Here is a 20,225-nt window from a genome sequence, read left to right as displayed (position 1 = left end):
GCTATATTTATACATGGTCACATCTCAGTCATCTCCTTGGAATAAACTAAGGATAACATTTAAATTCCAAATGGTTTTCTCTTGTTTGCAACATGCCTCAAGGCTGCCTTTCTGCTGAGTCCCCTGTCATTTCATATGTATTCAGAAAATTTAGTTCAGCTCAGCCTACATTTCTATTACGTGCAAAACACTGTCAGAGTACAAATTTATTTCAGGATAAGCTTGACATACATTCATAGTGTGCTCGATAAATGTTTGTTCAGTGAAAGGATTGTGTTTATTCTTAATGATCCAGTTTAATAAAGAAGCATCTCAATTATAGATCTGAATTCTCTACCACACATTATGTATATATATGGATGTATACGTGTGTATATATATGATAAATATATATCATAGATATATACACACAAGATATATACACATGCATATATAGTATGTATATTTATATCATTCTTATAAGCTATATATACACATATATACCATACATATCATATATAAGATATACATATATATACACACACTATATATGTGATATGTGTGTGTATATATATCTTATATGATATATATATGATATATATATATTTATCACATACACATATATACACACACACACACACACACACACACATATATATATATATATATACACACACACACACACACACACACACATATATATATTTGTAGAGATAGGGTCTCACCATATTGCCTAGACTGGTTTCAAATTCCCGGCCTCAAGCCATTCTTTTGCCTCTGCTGCGCAAAATGTTGGCCTCAGCCAACATGCCTGGCGTCTATCATATTTTCTTTAAGTTTCTTCTTCCTTTGTTTTCACTGGTGACGTTACTAGAGGAAGATAATCAACAATGTCGTCTTCTGCAGCCTAGTTCTTTATATTTGAAATCTACTCTGGGGAAGTCATTGCTATATGCAGCTTTGAGAATGGAGCAGATCACCATATCATTTAGCAGCATCTGGCTTTAAAAAATGTATTTCCTTGAAGTGCTAAATATTTGCTTAAGTGCTCAAGTTAGATTAAATGGAAGAGGCAGTTCTATGGAGAGAGAATGTGAGACAGTGGAAAGAACATGGGCTTTGCAATCGGATTAGAATTTAGATTTCAACTGTATCACTTTGTTGTTATCTGACTTCAGTAAGACTCCTGGTCTCCAAGCCTCGGGTCACATCTACAAAACAGGGAATCATGCTTACATTTTGTGGTGTCTCTAAGGAATATAGACAATAGTTGTGAAAGCTCAGGCACATTATAGATGCTCAATAAATGGTAACTGTAGTAATAGATGTGTTGCTATCATTCTCCTCCCTGTCCCCTTACTAAGTTGTCAGTTATTTTTAATACTCTCCACATGTGAGAGACTATGGGTGAGCTGTGTACACATGCCCATGTCTTCATTTCTTTTTGAAACTGAAATGAAAATGAAATTAGAAATTAAAATCTTTTTAAAAAGTAAAATATTACCTGAGCCAGTTCTTTAAACAGGCTGTCAAATATTAATTTCTTTCCATCGTTATTCTTTTTACATCTAGATGTTGGTTATTGTGGTTAGTAGTGGTAGTATTAATAAATAAGTCACAATTTTTGAGCACTTACAACATACCAGACACAGTCCTAAATACTTTGTATGTTTTAACTCATTTACTTTTTGGAATAGTTCTCTATTACATAGTGAGTTTTATTATCCACATTTTGTAGTTGAAGAGCCTGTGACCTAGAGAAGTCCAACATGGCACAGCTCCTAAATGGTCCCGACCTCGTTGAACTCAGGCTGACTGGCTTGAGAGTCCACAGTCTTCCTCGTTGTTCTCTACCACCTTCCCCAGCATAGGGGTGGTAATACAGCATGTCGTGGCATGCGTAGTTGTAAAGGAACAATTGTCAGTGTCTAAGTGTATACATTCTTTACTAGATGTCTATAATTAAAGATAGCCACCTCACCTCCTATTTTAGTTGAGGGTCTTTGAAAACTATGATACAGATCATATGTTATGGTATATACTTATATAGTGCTATTTCTTAATTTCCCTGTAGAGCCTACTGTCTGTACTTTGTTGTACAGACAGACATGTTTATGTCAACCAGAGATACACATTGACATCTGGAGTTCGAAAGTCTTTCTCTAAATTTAAGAATTAAAATGTACAGCGTATATTATTTGTTAATCATTTTTTGCCTCAATCCCACCTGATAAGAGTACCAGGACCACATTTTAACATTACTTTAGAGATATATTGAATATTGAAAAACACATGGATATCCTCACATAGCAAATCACAAAATATCTTCCTTTGAAATATGACCTGTCTCTTATTTGATGGGTTATTCCCATTTATGTATTTTCTAAATGCTAAACTTTGTTATTCCTCTTATGTTAGTGTTAGTGATTGTAGAGAGACCATGAAATCTAAGACACTGTTTCTTCAAAATCAAATTTGAGGACTACTATAGATTTTTTCGTATTGGAATTTTTCAGGTAACATATATAACCATATGCATATATATGTTATTCAGACAACATATATAAAGGACTCTGAATTTTAAGGTTTTATCTTCAGTTATTTTGGAGAGTTTCTTATTGACAGTAATATTTCTCAGTAAGTTTATCTGACCTTGATTTTTCTAGGGTAATTTGTAACCATCTACATTACTGGGTTGTCGATTGATGTAGACTGGGTTCCTGTGTGTGTCTAGGAGCCATCTTCATTCTTCTCCACTAGTAGGGACATGCCCATTAAATAAATAAATCTAATGGTATATTATTAACTTTTTAATATTTAGAAAACATTTTTGTGAAGTATAACATATACGTAATTTAGTCCATAAATCGTGAATAATTTTCACAAAGTGAACACAGATACTCTATTGAGTATTACCTGTACCCCAGAGACCCACCTAACTTACTCTTAAAATATATTCTTTATAATGCATTTTCTCAAGGCTAGCATTTGAAATGCTTGAAAGAAGCTGTTATCCTTTTTTGAAATAATGGAAATATAATTATTTATATTAATTTATATTGATAGCACCTATCACAGTAACTAATTATGATGTTCAATAACTGCTTGAATTTGTTGTTTTTATGCTTTTGTTGTACAGTATTAATTTTTTTCATTCCCATATTTAAAAAAATTAAAAGAAATGTTTGCAGGAAATAGCTTCCATCTGAAATTTTTATTAAAACATAACATTAATATAATAAAATAGTTTAAGATTGCTATTAAATATTGTAAATCATTATGTTATATGTAAAGGAATAGTGACCCACAATTATATTTTCTTTGTCATGCCTGTAAGTAGTCTTCCAATTGCATTCTCCAGGTATTCGCTCTGATTTTTAAAATTATTTAATAGATATGCTCTTCATTCCTTTCACTAAGTATTCACTATCAGTAAAATTGTGTGACTTCCATCAGCAATTTGATAACAAAGCAATAGCTTTTCTCTATTTCACACAGGACTGGGGCTCTGTAAAGCATCTCTAGGGGTTCTTTGATGTCTAGACAGTTTAAATTATGCCTGCCCCCTTGCCTCCAAATTCCACCCCTGTTCTGCTTCAGGAGTTGTGGGAAATGAAAACAAACTAGAAGGGTCCACAGCCTTACAGTCCAGGGGGAAAAACAAACAAGTAGAATAAGCTGTATATCTACCCTGGCAGGTGTATAGGAAAGGGTCCAGTTATAGGGGATGGGAGAAAGAAAAGAATTGGGGACAAATATTTTCTTGTTTATTTATTTCTAGTTATATTTATTATAGGGAAATACTTTGGCTTTGTGAACAAAATGTAACCATTATAGAAGTATTAGGGAAAAAAGTCGAAGTCACCTTTTAGCCCAGTGCTCCAGTTTTTTCCTCCCAACCTTCCCATAGGCAGCCAAATTTGACTTTGGTGGGTTTCTTGTGTATTCCTATTTGTTGAAATGGTAAGATGAAGAATTGTGTTTTAAGTTGGAAAGCTAACTTTGTTTTCTTCCTTTCTTTTGTTTTCCTTCTATAAATCTGGATATCGTGGTTTTTCCAATTCATCTTGTTAGAAAGTAAGTAAATTTGAAATTTCAGAGATTTTTAAATTAAAACTTTGATGTTTTATTGTTTCATACAACACACATACACACACACACACACACACACAGACACACACACACAGCTATAGGATTTTAAACTTCTAAATTCCAACTGAGGTGATGAGCTGATCAGCTTTTGCATTAACTGTGAAGAAAATTGTGTTGAATAAATTAAAAAATAAGAACCATTACATAGAAGGAGTTCACTCTAAGAGTACAGACTTTTAAAGCATGTGCATCTGCCTCATTTTTTACTCACAGTTAATCATTATGTTTAAGGTGCATATATATATGTGTGTGTGTGTGTGTGTGTGTGTGTGTGTGTGTGTGTATACAATACATAGTATACTTGTCAATTCTATTTTTTCTGAATATAAAAATAATAAAATTGCATAAGTAAGGTTTTATTTTTGTTCAATAGCAGTTAAGACATTTCTGCAGAAAAAGTCTAAGTTTTCGATAGTTTATGGAATTGATGAAGATAACAATAATAAGTTTATGGTGTAAAAGGGTTTTGAAATACATTTTGCTTTGTATATTTTATGTTGGATGAATCAGTCACCTATTAATAAGTATTTAACTCTTTTGATGCTTATTTTTCATTGTTTTTAAATAAAATGGACCAGAATGAGTAGTTTTTTCTTCATCAAGGAACGAAACTCATGTGCCTAAAACTAAGTGCCTAATCAGTGAGTGATTTTAGCTGTAAAATTTGCATTTGATTGCAAATCATTTTCTAATGCAAATATTATATAGTTTTGAAATAAAACAAGTTTCATATGTTTCTTTTGGGAAAGATTTATAGAGATCACAATAGTCATTGAGATTTTGGAGATGTTGTGATTCTGAATTACATATTTTTAAATTTTTCCATACTAAATCTTGTGTTTATTGACTTAATAAACAGTATAATTTAATAATATATTCATGCTTAATAAAGCTTATTATTTGTAGAATATTGGGGACTTATCACATATGTTTGCAGCAAGCGCAGCATTAAATGGCTATTTAATAGCCAATTTATCTTCTAAAATTATCTTCAGCTTGCTATACCTTAGAAAGGAAATGTAAATTATAGTAATGTTATATTTGTTTAGTACTTAGTCATTGCCTTTAAATCTGTATTATTATTTAATGTGCTGAATCTGAGTTCTTGGAATCATATGCATTAGGGCCTTAGGAATAGAAAGAAGAAACAGCATTGTGAGGTTTCACATTAGGTGAACAATTTTATTAAGTTGTATTTTAAAACATTTTACATTGTGTCATTTTTATGTATTGGATTCTATTTCACATGTCATGTTAACATCTTTTTGCCAAGTCTCTGCAGAAAGTCTGTATTTCAGACAGTTCTGCTAAATTAAAACTCCAAAAATCTGGCATAATCATTCTTAGTTTCAAATTTTCTATGCTTTTGTCTGAAGAGTATAATGTAAAAACATGTATTTGCAGTGTTCAGTATAACATGTATTACATAATTTATTTGGAATTTATATTTCTGGAGAGATGAGTATGTTTTACTTTGTAGCTATGCCTGGGCCACTTTAAAATCTATTGTGAAAAAATAATGAAATGAGGTCTGCAAGCTTGTAGGAGCTTCGTGAGAAAAGATACTACCTAAACACGTTATCCCATGTGTACTTTAATGTTACAGCTACATTATTCTATGACCAAATTTATATTAAGATGATTCTTGTTTCCTATCAAATTCAATGGAATCATATTTCTATGTTGGCACAGAGAATCTGCTTCCTAAAATAATTGTCTTTGTAGATTAATACTTATAAACCTTTATGACCATAGTGCATATATATGCTACCTTGCTATAAGTGCGTTCTGGCAATTCGGCATATTTGACTTTTTCATTTTACTGGTGAGTTTTCATTATAAGTAAGAGATTTCATAGTCTTGGTCTTTAGAAAACTTTTAATTAGGAGCACAAATTGTATAATTATCCTCAAAATATAAAGTTAGAATTCTGAACTTACAGATTCAAAGTTTGAAAGCTTCATGTCCTAAAGGCTGTATTGTCTTGAATGTGAATTAAATACCCATAATTCCTAAGAAGCACGTGAAGGTGGTCAGGGGGTAGGGCTTTTAACTAAAATTGGTTTGACCCGATACTGATATTTTGGCATATTAGAAAGTAAAATGTTTATGGATGTATAATTAAATAAAGGCAAAAATTGTAGCTCTGAATTCTAGCTTCTAAATATTAGTTTGCAATCAAAACAAAAAATTTGTTCTAAAATCTACCCCAGGAAATATATATTTGTACTTTATGTTTTATAAACATCATTCAAGTATATGAACTCATTCTAATAATGTTTGGACATGTGTACTTTGATATTTTAAATTGTTAGTTTAATGCTGTTTGATTCTTTAAAAAGTGATCTTATAATCCAGTCACTTGCATGTTTACTACAGAATTCTGTTAGCTGGACAGAATTTCCAAACACCTGTTCTTTGACATATCTGAGAAAAGGATGTCATTGTAGAGGCTGTATCAGAGGCATAAACACATACATACATTCTTATTTGGCCATGTGAGAAATGCAGTCCTGTGAGTAACTTAAATACTTATAATTTTAAATCAGTTCTTCCCTGGTTTATTATTCTTTTGTTGCTTTTCAACCTATGGGATAGAGCTGCTCTTGAACTTGGTTTTTTTTTTTTGATCATTCAAGTGCAACCATCAAGTTGTCTGTAATATTTAATAGCTAAGGCTTCATGGTGTTATTTGTAAAATAACACCACATAAATATTTGAGCTTTGGTTTCTGTAAAATATAATATTGGTTACTGTATGAATAAAAGCATAATTTCAATTCAAGAAAAATTTGCCTGAAGGCCTTATAAGACAGATGCATCTGATTAACTTTGGTGAAACTGGACTTGGCCCTTTATTGTAATGTAGATGTTTTCAGGGTTGGGAGGGCATTTTTAAAAAGGCATGCAAAGAAGTCTTTTTTTTTTTTTTTTTTTTTTTTGAGAGAGAGAGAGAGGGATTCGGAGAACAGTTTTGCAATAGAAGCTGTACCTCAGACTGCTTCATTTTTGCACACTTTTATTTTCTAGTGGAACCTCTCCATTAGCCTGTCTGAATGCAATGCTTCACACTAACACTCGAATAGGGGATGGAACATTCTTCAAAATCCCTGGAAAGTCAGGCCTCTATGCTCTCAAAGTAAGTTGCATTGTTCTACATATTGTTATTACTATGTATCATGCATTTTTTCAGACATGTGAAGGTAAACAAATGTAGATTTGGATGAAGAGTAGAAGAATGACTTCTGTGACTTTTAAATGTTTACAGGTGTCTTAAAAATGATTTCATATTAAGAATAAACAATGACATTTTTCTTTAAGGAAAGCGTATCTGTGGTTTTACTTCATAACATATAGTAATGTAGAATAGTTGTGGCTTCCTTAAATTCTTGATTCTTTAAAATTTATGGGGAGGAGTGTCATAGGACATCGGCCAGTAGTTTAAGATAATCAGAGTTACCATGAACTCTTTAACTTAATGACCATCAGTTGATATACAGGCTTCACACCTGTATGCCTTTGTCTTTTATAAAAATAAATCATTGATTCATTCTGCTTGAAAACACTGAAGTAAATCTCGTGTTCAATTTTAAAAGAAATGGTGATGTCAAGGAAGTTTTACTAATAATGCACACTTGTATGAGAAGAAGAAATAAAAGCTCCGGATAACTGAGTCTTAATTATTTTAGTATAATTATTTTAAAGGCATTCCCATTTCCATCTAGGGGAAGTGACATCTGAAATGCAAAATTCCAGAAGACAAAAGCTTATAATCTACAAACGGTTGTGTAACTTGGAATAAGTAAATTCATTGTGTTATTTCTTAGAAATTAGAAAGAAGTATCTAAGTGATGGATTATATTTAAAGTTAATTAGCTACTTATAAATTTGTGTTTGTTTTTTTTTTTTTAACATCAAAAGTTATACCTAGACAACAAAGCAGGAATTCTTCTTTAGCTACTAAGCGTCAGGCTGTGGTCTAACTGTGCGTGTTTCAGAAAATAAGACAGGTTAATCAGAAAGACAAGACTTGTAATTTTTCCACTGCTTTTTGTAGCAAGTTGGGTATTTAAGTAACTGATTAAAATTCTGAGTTGTTAAGCCATTTCTTTACATAAGGAAAAATGTAGAATTGAAAAAAAAATGAAAACAACATATGTCAAAAAGAAACTTCTTTTTTGGTATAGATTTTAAAAGTTTGTCCAAAAAAAAAAAAAAAAAAAAATCAACGGTAGCAATGGGCTTTACCCAGTTTTTTTTTTTTTTTTTTTCTTAACCCAAGAATGATTTTTCATTAAAAAGTAAATCAGTGTTGAAATGTTAAGTCACAAATAAGTGATCATACTTTAGGTTTCTTCAAGTATTTTGAATGTTTTTAGTTGCTAATATATCTTCTCCATAAATCATCACTTTTCAAAATAATATAGAAAGAGGAGTCGTCATGCCCAGCAGATGGCACGTTGGATTTAGTCTGTGAATCTGAATTGGATGGTACAGATATGGCCGAGGCAAATGCCCATGGAGAAGAAAATGGAGGTAAGTGTGATGAATTCTAAAATATAATCCCTTGTTTTCTTAAAAGTTATATAGAATGCCAATGATTCATTAACTAAATTGCCTACCGTTACCAATACAATTTTCTTCTAACTTTTTAATCCTGAGATTTATCATCAAGGTGTTTTGATTCAAAAAGGATAGCATCTAAAAGAAGTATATAATTCTTTGCTTTTTTGTTTTTTAACAATACATGTTTCCCTGAATATTTTCTGAAATAATTCTTTAAGTATTAGTATATTTCTCCTGCAAATTGATAGGGTTACTGGGGGTACCTAGTGGTTTCATTCTTATGGGAGGATTGAGAATGCAAATGTTTTATTTCTGATGGTGCTGATTTTTCCTGTAATCACAAATAGTTTTATAACAGCTTTGTTCCCTGGTTTGTCTTTTGCAAATGAAGCTTGGTATTATCATTCCTCAGAGTGAAAAGAGGGCTAAGTAAGATATTTTCTTGTGAAATACTTTTGAGAAGCAAGCGACCCTTCCAGAATTTTAAGGGGGGGCATTTTCCACCTCTGAATTTTATCCTCTGAATTTTATATGTGAACTTATTTTTGTCTTCCTCAAGACAATTATATTGTGATTCTTTCGGTGTACATAATTCTGCATTGCAATTTAGGCAAATCTTTGTCCCACAATAGCTACAGTGCTTTCTTCTACTCTACCCACTAGTTCCGCAAAGGGACCCAGATCATGATTTGAGAGAAAACTGTGTAATTAAAGTCTCTGTCAGTAGACTCATAGGAATCAGTAAATTGCCTTTAAACAAACAAACCATAAAGGATTTTTGCAGAAATATTGTATTTCAGTAATAACCCAAAGTCATTCATTTTATTAATGGCCATGGAGTCCCTTTGTTTGTCCTGTGCATGCTCACTGAACGCTTTTGCCCTTTAAACTTGTGCTTTCTGATAGATCCCATAAGACTGATACAACTTTAGTTCCTCTCTAATCTGTAGCAAAGGTTGTGAATTTAATATAGGAAACACAACTTATTGTCTTAAGAAAATCACAAGAATGGCTGAAGACTGCTTTATGGACTGTTCTACTTTTTATCTGACTTGTGGTCCCTAATCCTATACTTTTGAGCATCTCCTAATTGTTAGGATAATGGTGTGAAACCTGGCTGGTACTTGTGGTTAGAGAGAGGAAAACTCAGAGAATCACAGTAATTTCTGACTTTATAAAAGGGTAGGTGAATGGAGCATACTTTTCCCTTTCAAGAGGGTGAAGGAGAATCTTATTGCAGTCGCTGTCAGTGTGGCACTTGTGCCTGGGTGAGCGCTCATGTGCTCTCTCAACGTATATATTGAGCTTCTTTCATGTGCCAAGACTATTCTTGACATTGCAGTCACAGCAGGGAAAAACAAAAGCAAATCTCTCATGAAGCTTATGTTCTTTGAGAGACAGAAAATAAGCAAAATAAATACCTAAAATGTATAGCTTATTCAGTCGTGACCAGCGATATGGGGCAAAATAAATTAGGAAGTGAGGGAGTAGGGGAGAGGGTTACATTCAGAAAAGATCTGAGGAGCATGAGTGAACAGGCATTCAGGGGAGAGAACTCCAGGTAGAGGAAACGGCAATTACAAAGCCATTGAGACAGGAGAGTGCCTGGAATATTCCATAGACAGCAAGAGGCTAGTGTGGCTGTGAGGCCAAAGTGAACAAGAGAGAGTATGGTAACAAACAAAGCCAGGGAAGTTATTGGGGCCAGGTTATACGGTACCTTGATGCTGGCTTTTGTTTTGAGCGAGATATTAAGCCATTGTAGAGCTTGGAACTAGAAAGGCAATGACCACATTTGGGTTTTATTAGGATCGCTAAGTACAAAAAATGATACGAGAACAAGGACAAAAGTAGGGAGACCCGTTAGAAAGCTATTGTAATCTAGAGGAGAAGTGCTGGTGATTTGAAGGAAAGTAGCAGCAGTGGCTGGGATGAAAGGTGATTGGATTCTGGTAGATCCAGCAGAAGCTGCTGACAGATAAATGTGGATGTGAGACAGAGAAAGGAGTTGGGGATGACTCCAGAGTTTGAGTATGTGAGCAAGTTGAACAATAGCATTGTCCTTAGTTTAGATGGGAGACTCTTCAAGGGAACCGGTTTAGGGGAGGGGGATTGTTGATGAGGAGCTCACTTCTGGACATGAGATTGTTTTTCAATATCTCGGTGAATGTATTAAGTAAATGATTTTAACTGTCTGAAATTTGTGGGAAAGATCCTTGGAGATACTGGTTTGGAAATGGCCGGTTTATAGATAGTATTTAAAGACAGGAAACTGAATGAGATTACCGAGGAACTGAAGGTAAATAGAAAAGAAAAAATCCCAAAGCTTAGCTAAGGGGCACTTGAATTTTAAGAGGTTGGAGAGAGTGTAGAAAACAGTGAGTCTGAAGGTTAATGGACATAATGTTTTCTGTCCTGGAAACCAGATGAAGAAAGTATTTCTGAGGATGAAGTGACTTAATTGTGTCAGTGCTTTTGATAATACGAAGTCATGATGAAGGTTAGAAAATCACCACTGGATTTTACCTTTGTGAGGGTATTGATGAACTTGTCAACTGTAATTTTTGTGGAGTGGTAAGACCATACCCTGAATAAGGTGGGTTCAAGAGAATGAGAGGAGAGAAATTAGAGACCACAAGTGTAGACAATTCTTTCACGGAATTTTGAGGTCTGGGGAAGGAATGGAATGAGAAAATGGCTGGAAAGGAAAGAATCAAGAGACAGTTTAAAAAAAAATGGGAAACAAGTATTAGAAAATTGTTCACTAATGGAAACATTTCAGTTGAGGAAAACTGATAATGTGGGAGGGGTATTCTGTTGCCATGCCATGAGGGAGAATGGGACATATTCAGCAAATTGAGAGACTGGTTTTGGAAGAGATGTAGACAGGTGCTCTAAAGGAGGTAGTGGGAAAGGTCAGGGTGTTTCAGTAGAAGTGAAGTTAGGTGAGTACATGTGGAAGGGGCTCATAGAAGTTTGCATCTGTCTATGTTCTTTTTCTCAGTGAAATAGAAAACAGGTCCATCAGCTAAGAGTGAGAATAGGGGAGGTCGTTTGGTAGACTTAAGGAGAAGATAAAAAATATTTGTCCGAGAGACTCTGACAGCGTTAAGGACTTCTTAAGGTTATTCATCCTGAATTTAATAGACCAACCTACATGGTTGTCCATTTTTGTCCAGTTGCGTTCAGGAGCACTGTACAAGCTCAAAGGAGTTGTATAGTGATTGAAGCTGGAGGTTTGCCAAATGTCAATGATGAAGCAAGAGAGGAAAAAAGGAGTTAAGGGCATATGAAGTGGAGTAATGAAGGCAAATTTCCATAGAATATATGCCCATGTGGAGGTGAGTGAAGACACCGTGTGTGAGAGATGGTGTGAAAAAGGAAGTCTCATTGGTGTGGAAAGGTTGTTTGATTTGGTGTTCTAAGGGAAATGAATTGGAAGTGTAAGTGATGTGAGTGGAATGCGTGGATTGAATTTAGGATACTATCATGGAATATACTTTCTGAGATGATAAGAAAGAAGGGGTCTAGGTTTCAGGCTATCAAGAGTGCTTAGGCCATGTTATACTCAAGAGCTGCCTGGATGAAGTGGCATCAGTGGCTGAAATTCAGCACCCCTCCATTTGCCCAGCCTAGTGCTGTGGGATGGAACAGGGTTCATCTGGAAAAGATTGCCTTTTCTTATTTTACACAAAGATGTTGTAAAGGCTGGTAGTGGCCCTTGCATAAGATATTAGAGAATCATCAGCATGGATATTGAAACAGACAATTATAGTAGAACTAACATTGACAAGATGTCATATTAGCGGCTAACATATTCAAAAAATGAAGGAGAGCAACCAAAATTTGGCAGGTAAGTACAGCAGGTTGAGTAGTTAGTAATATAGTCTGATGACATGCGATACAATGCTGGAGACATCATAGGAGCCTCGGAGGGAGAATGGTCTGAAGGGAACGGTGGGGGGAATATAGGTCAATAATTCCATTTCCAGGCCCAGTGGTATAAGAGGTGTAGAAAAGAAAAAGGCTACCACCTGAGAGCATTCCAGAAGAACCAGTATCCTGGCTGGTGAGACAGCTAGATTTTGTATATTAAGAAGTAAAGGAAGTTTTCAGAGAAAAGATAGAGGCTGCAGGGGATTTTGATAATGACTAATCCTAAATTCCAGAGGAAACCGTGGGAGTTTAGCAGTTGGGAAAGGGTAACAGACAGCATGAGAGCACTCAGCCAATAATGAAACCAAAGCAGGGATAAGCAAACTTCCCTAATTTAAAATGTGAATAGGCACTTCACAAAATAACACATACCCAAACATATCCAGCTAATGTGACAAAAATTAGATTTCCTGGCCTCTCCTTTGAAGTTGCATTCGGAAAATTACTTTGGGGAATCATTGAAAGAATAGTAAATAGCTTATTTCCTTGAGTATTCCTTGACTTGCTCACTTTTGCATCTTACTGCAAACCACAATTGCATCTCCATGTAAGTACCCTGTACCTCCATATATAAATAGCCCATTAATCTAGCTGCAGGACACATTTTCAAACATAGATATTGAATATGTATTGAGTACTTTGTTATTTTATTTTTACCCATGAGGGAACAACCTTAGGTTAAATGTCCCATCCAAATTGCAAACCCAGGTGTGACGCCAAAGGCCAGTCTCTCTTCACTCTGATACCTTGCCTGGAATCACAGGGAACACTTCTTGTTAGCCAGCCATTGTTGGTACAGTTTGCCTTTCCAGCGTTGGTTCACATCCATTATGATTCTAAATTTAAGACTTTGACAAAGAGGAACCCCTGGCTTATTCTAATAAAGTAGTGGGATACCACATGATTTCTTAGAATTCAGTAATAAATTTCAGGAAACTGAACTGCTTTAGGTGATTTCCTTGCTTATTTTGTTTTTAATATATATTTCAACCAAAAGTTAGAATGGATATACTTTCCACACTTCCTACAGCTGTACAAATATACTTTGAAAATGTGATCAGAGAGAGAAGGTGGGGTATATGTGTGGATGTGTGTGAGGGAGCAAGAGAGGGGGTGTGGGAGAGAAAAGTAGGGAAGGAGGGAGAGAGGGAGTGGTGGAGGAGTATACCATCTGTTTTGCTATTTTATTCATCTTTCCTTCTTATATTCCTCCTTTGGGATGAAAGAGTGGGGAGTATTGAGAAGAATAACCATCAATTCGTAACATACCCTTGATGCACTGAAAGAATAAGCGTCTGTTACCATAGTGTTATATCAAATTGACAGCTATTAGTTGGCATTTGCTGTACCATTTAGGGGATAAGCACAGAATATTTGAGAAGAAAGTAATTTTGTAAAACTGATAAGAAAGAAATTTTAGCAGTTCAATGCCAGTCATTAAAACTTGAGTCCTTAGGCAGAGTTCAGTTAATGATTGTAATGCTTTAGTCCTCTTCTTGGAATCAACTGGGCAGGGAAACATTCTTTTAAGATTGGAGATGTGCTGCCAGGCTACTTTGTTTTAAAGTTTTGTTGACAATTTTTACAATGTAGGAGAAGTGGTGTATTATCGATTGTAGAATTTATGAGACACAGAACTATGGTTATGTGTTTCTTTGATTTCTGAAGAGTTTCTCAGGTTAATAAGAATTAGACTTGAGAAGGCAGACTGTTCACATTTTACAAGCTAAGCTTTAGAGATCAAAGAGTGATTTAGGTGAATCACTTGATATATCTGTGTTGACAGCCCATGACCTTTTATGCCTATATAAGTATAAATCTGTGTCACACAAATAAAATATTATAAATGTTATGGTCTATTTTAGTCAGAGATTTATGGGAATGTTTGTGTCTGTGTTGTTTTCTGAGCATAATACATTGGTATATCATGAGTTTCCTAACACATATTAAGTTGACTTACAATGTGTTGCTGCTCTGCAGAAATCATACATATTTTATATGAAATGATACCATCAGTAGACAGTCTTTGCCCTCTTCATCTTCTATCTATAAATTGTTATTAACAAGAAAAATTAGGTTTCTCTTTCTGTGGCCCTAATATAGCTCATGCTTAAAATCAACAGCAACCATCCTATGTTTTTCTTTTTAAATGAGGCAACTAGAAATTAAACACATTTCATCCACAGAGATCAAAAAAGGTTCTGCTTGCTATTAACCCTAATAGCTTTCAGGGAGGAAGCAGCACTCTAGCAAGGGAATTAGTATTTTAAAAGTCTCTGTTGAGGAAAAAAGAAATAGAACATGTATCTTATGTTTTAGACCTTAGATCCCAGGGCAAATAATGATTCCAACATTTGAAAATTTTTATGGAGCCCTTTTTCATTATTCTTTATGGCCAGTTTTATAAGTGGGTTTCTGATTGTGTGATTCTTGGCAGAGTTGTGTTAACTTAATGAAACATTACTCAGCTCACTCTTTGTTTTCATTGGCTCAGAGGCTACAGTTTGAGGGGCCTTTTATCAAAAGTGAAAAGTGCGTTAAGGAGGCCTGAAGTGTGTGAATATAATCTCAATTGAGACATCAGTTACATGCAGATGAGAAGCTTCATGGAGAAATTGGGGCATACATTAAAAAGGCCCGGACACCCTGGGGAGTAGTCACACTGACAGTTCATGAGGCAGTCTTATACAAGGGTATAAGAAAGGAAAATGAGGGTGACCGTGGCCTGGTGAAGGGAGTGTTTTAAGTAACTTTTGCAGATGTTGCCCACCTACCCGGTGTCTCTTGGTATTCCTAGTCTTGTTTTGTGGGAGGTTTTATAGTAACTTGTCTGTGAATGCTCCAGTGTAGTTTTACACTGGATGATGTGTGTCTGCATCTTTGTGTTCAGGAGGTTGGGGGTTGGAGGGTGTCTACAGGCTTCTGCATGATTGTGGAAAAAGATAACACAGCATGATCAATTACCTGGCAGCCATTCCTTAGAATCTTGCAGGTGACAGGAAGGATATTCCTTCTATTCCTGAACTAGGTCCCCTAATTTTAGGGGGTTAAGCTAATTTGTCTTTCATCCAGCAACTCTGCATTTTAGGCAACAGCTTTGTTAGCTCATGGAGACACCTGCTCTACACTGGTGGCCTAGACAAACTTAAGTATGTGAAAATTCTGTTGTTTTAGTACACATGGAAGAAAACACAGAGGAAAGCGAATACTCTTCACAGTCAGAAATGACCATTGGCAGGATATAAAACTTCCTCTTCCCACTCTTTCTTCTTCTCCTTTTTTTCATCCCTGCCCCCAGATTATGCAGTTCATAAGAAGCATGAGGAACTTCAAAAGATCATGCAGCCCTGGATCCCCTCTCTTGCCAGTGTTTTTCCTAAACCAGTCAGTTGAAGTAGACAATATTCTAATAGTATATGATCAGAGGGATAGAAATCGCACAGTCTCCCCTGTACTTCTCCCTGTGTTCTTGATAACTTTTCTAGGGAAGACTTTTTGCTTTATGGTGAAGTCTTTTGTGCCTTTAATTAAACTAATTTCCTTCTTTTTTTTTCCCATGCTTTGATGACAAGCAACAGATGTTTACCCCTTCATCTTAATTTCTCCAAACGACTTATCCCAACTTTTTCAAACATTACTTGCAGATACTTTTCATTCCTTTTAACCATTAGAGACCTCTTTTTCTTACATATTTCCTCTTGAACTGTGAACTTCATTCTTGCCTAAATGGATTTCAGTCAGTTTTAACAGTCCAGAGTCATGTAGGAAAAGTTTTCTTTTTAAGTGTGATAAAGTGACCCATTTAAACATACTTTCACCTCTCTTCTTGAATTGCGAGATAAATATTTCATAATATAAAGATCGAGAACAGAATATGATCTCATAATAAAACAACAAAATCCCTCTCAAAAAAAAATTAAAGATATCCCCTCAATTACACATCTTAACTAGCCAGTTTTCTGTTTGATTTATATAATCTGTGACTGTATGTATGAACAAAGCACTTATGTTCTTTAAAAAAAGTACTTTTTCATTGATGCCAGATAATTCATTCTCATTTTTCTTTACAGTTATATTGTGTAACCATTTCTCAGACTGCCATCTGGAATGCTAACCTGATTCCCCTTTATTGTACACTGGAGTTGATAGTTTATATGGTAAAGTATGAAGTAATTAGTAGTGATGCCCGTTACACATGCCAATCTTTTGCTGATCTCCTTCCTGTCCACTTTTTTCTGTTTCTGATTTTCTAGGCTGATTGCTTTATTTCTATGCAGATGTTTCAGAAACCTGATGTAGTATGGAAGATCACAGGACTTACGCTAGTATAAAATAGCATCTAATGTTATTTTTGCCACACAATCAGCATATAGTGTTATTACTCTCCATTACCCTGTGGGCAAAATCCTTGTTGGTTCTATGGTCAGAAGAGGTTAGGTGGTTAAAGGCTGGTAACTACAAGTATGCTTTCCTACTAAATATATTTATTTTGGGTTTGAGTTTTCTCTCTTTTGTGTTTAAGGAGATATTTTTATGAATATCCAGAGATATTAGTGTAACTAAATTGGCCTGGCTGGTAAATTAAGTACGTGTAGGAGAGATTCTTATAGTTATGTCTTTAGTGTATACAGTGGTCTTCCTAGTTATCTTTGGAGCTTCCATGTGCTAACCAAAATGTTTGTGAACCATTTGTAGACATTGTAATGAGGCAGTGGCATATCTACTTCTGTGGCAGGTGAACAGCATTTGCACCATATGATAGAGCCACCCAAATCATTAAGGTCTCAGGCATGTTGATATTTTTAGCAGCATGTTCTCACTGGTATATTGTTGGTATAATTATCTGATTCACCATTCCTCTTGGTTTGTTTTGCTCTTTTTTTCCTGAAAACCTTTTCTGAATAAGAAGAGGCTTCATTGGGTAATGAAGCAGGTTATAAAGTATAGTAATCATTTCATTTATATTATATATTTTTAATTATAGAAGATATTGTACTAAATATTATCAAGAGCATCAGTGCTTATAAGAGACTCCTTGTCCTCTGAAAGTATCTTAGGAAAAAATTTCTGGTCCCATTATTTTATTGCTAGTATTACTAGCAATTTATTAATCTATTTAATTGCTTACTTTTCTTAGCAACTCATATCCTTTGGATTTTCTGTCAATACAACAAGGAAATTTGCTTAAACCCAAATACCTATACCTAGCTTGAAACAAATGTTTTTAGAAAAGGCAATTCTGCTTAGGCTCAATCCAAAAAGGATTTAAAAATATGAAGTTCAGGAATGATTTAATAGGGGTCAGATGGTTTTCCCTGTTCTTCAAGTTTTTGTTTGTTTGTTTGTTTGTTTGTTTGTTTTTTAACAATTTGTAGCATGTATTTTCTGGCTGTATATATCTAAAATATCTGATATGTACAATTTCAAATGTAAATACTGCACATAAAACAAATTACAACCCAAACACAAGCCTTTGTGATTATTTGCCATTTGGGGATACTTCTGAATTATCTGCTTTTTGATCTTTCAAAACAAATTTATTATTGTTAAGTTTTCATGGATAGTTTTCATCAGGTAGAATTAATGGTGTATGTCTAGACCATTGTTCTTTGAAAACATTTTTAAAATATTATTATGGCCCCCAACTCAGGTATTGGATCTTGTTCACTGCTTTTTCCCCAGCATCTCATACAGTGATTGGCATGAAGGGAAGTATTCAATAAAAGTTGTGCAACTGAATGAATGATTAATCAATAAACCAATAAACTTCCTCTAAGACCTAGCCCTCTGTTCAGAGTTTATTGAATTCTAACAATGTGCCACAGTATTATTCCTAATATACTATGTATTCTTTGAGTTAATTTTTTTATTCATATAACTTTTTTTAAGCCTGTACTGTTTGTGGAGATCATTCACACAGAAAACTGTTGTGATTTGAGAACATCTAGTCTGATTATTCAGAAGACTGAAAGAGGGAGTATTTGGAAAGAGAACTTACAGAAATGAAATTGGTAAAAGGCTGCTCCCCTCCTTGTCTTTATTACAGCTTTGAGCACCAGTTAACTCAGATAGCTTGTTATGTATTGGGTGGCTCAGTGGGACAGAGAGCAATTAATAGTACACAATATCTGTGTTGCAGTGACTATATAATGTACAGATCCTGGCCTGTGTTGTGGTTCTGCACCCACACAGCTTCTGCCATTTTATGTAAGCATTGTGATTTCTAATTTTGACTTTTAAATTTTATTTTTATTTCCCCATGCAAAAGCACAAAACTGTGACTTTACTTGTTAAATAAGGCAATGAGTAAAGATGGCAAAGAGAAATATATCTATAAATAGTGGCAGGTCGTGCAACTTCCTACTGTCTTGCATAGGAAATTCTATCATTTGGCTTTCATATTATCCCTAATTGACTTTAGAAGAATTTGGAAAAATAATGTAAGACAGTTTCTATATTCAAGTTTATAACAATTCATTTTAAACATATTTTTTCATAAAAAATAGCTTTGCTAACCTCCACTTTCATGAATTCTTTTTAAAAATCATAGTTGAAAGTTAACTTCAAAAATACTTTAAACAAAATTTTTTAATTTGATTTTTAAAATTTTAATTTTTAAAAAGTTCAGTGACCATTAATAGATCGAATGCTCTGTTCCCATCTTTGCATATAAGTAAGTCCCTGAGTTTCTGAGCCTGTGGCTGCTGAGGCAGACGAAAGCACCAGAATTGCAGGGACTGTCATGAATTTGTACACCAAATTCCAAGAAAGCATGGCTAGGGGAGGAGCAAGTCTACCTCAGAAGCTGGGATAGTCAGAGAAGCTTTGGGGGAAGCTGTTCAGAATTTGGACTGCCAAGATGAGTTTGCCAGGCAGAGTGTTGGGTAAGGATATTTGGAGGAGGGACAGTCAGAGCAAGTACAACAAACACAGCAAGTAGATGTGTTCAGAAGACACTGAATAGTCTCCAGATTGGCTGGATTATAGAGGATGAGAATTGGGAGACAGGCAGAACGTGAGACAAGAGAGACAGATCAAGTTTGCCTTCTGATTGCTCCTTTCTTTATATCCTGGGTTGTGGGTCACAGTTACAATTGTGTGTGTCCTCTAGTACACCTGTCAGTGGATTAGTAATTAGATTAGGAGTGAATGCCAACCATATCCCCTCCCTAGCATACAGCTTTAAAATCAGAGCTCTAATCTGCATTTTCTAGTTGAATAGTATTTTCAAGTTGAATGGTAAATAAAAAGGAGAGAGAGACAACTTGGAGACACTGAAGCCCACGCTTTTGCTGGAACAGTCACCAGTTCTCCAGCCTTCAAGGGTGTTTCATGGTTACCTATAATCTCCCACCTCCCTTTGCTTCCAGATCTTCTGAATAGAGTATTTTGAGGAAGGGTTTGGGAAGTGAGAATAGAGGTATTGAGAGGCACATTTAAAATCAGATTAGCTTTTAACTATGCTTTTGGCTTGCCTATTTTTGGCAGGCAAGCAAAATGTAGACAGAAATAGTATTTTTATACCTTTTAAAAACTGTGGAATGATAAAAATTCTAGGGAGAACTAGTCTCGTTTTTGTTTCCTCATCTTCAG

General features: G+C 34.8%; 1 protein-coding gene across 1 annotated transcript in view; it reads left to right on the top strand.

The window, feature by feature from the left end:
- ASXL3 (ASXL transcriptional regulator 3) overlaps positions 1–20,225 on the top strand; it is a 172,105-nt gene that overhangs the window by 59,987 nt on the left and 91,893 nt on the right. Inside the window, 2 exon segments of the mRNA XM_032245387.1 lie at positions 7,161–7,269; positions 8,558–8,666. Of these exon segments, the coding sequence (XP_032101278.1) occupies positions 7,161–7,269; positions 8,558–8,666 (218 nt within the window).

The sequence above is a fragment of the Sapajus apella genome, unplaced genomic scaffold, assembly GCF_009761245.1.
Source record: "Sapajus apella isolate SASKATOON/1434 unplaced genomic scaffold, GSC_monkey_1.0 scaffold57, whole genome shotgun sequence".
Taxonomy (NCBI): Eukaryota; Metazoa; Chordata; class Mammalia; order Primates; family Cebidae; genus Sapajus; species Sapajus apella.
This window is presented reverse-complemented; position numbering and strand designations above follow the sequence as displayed.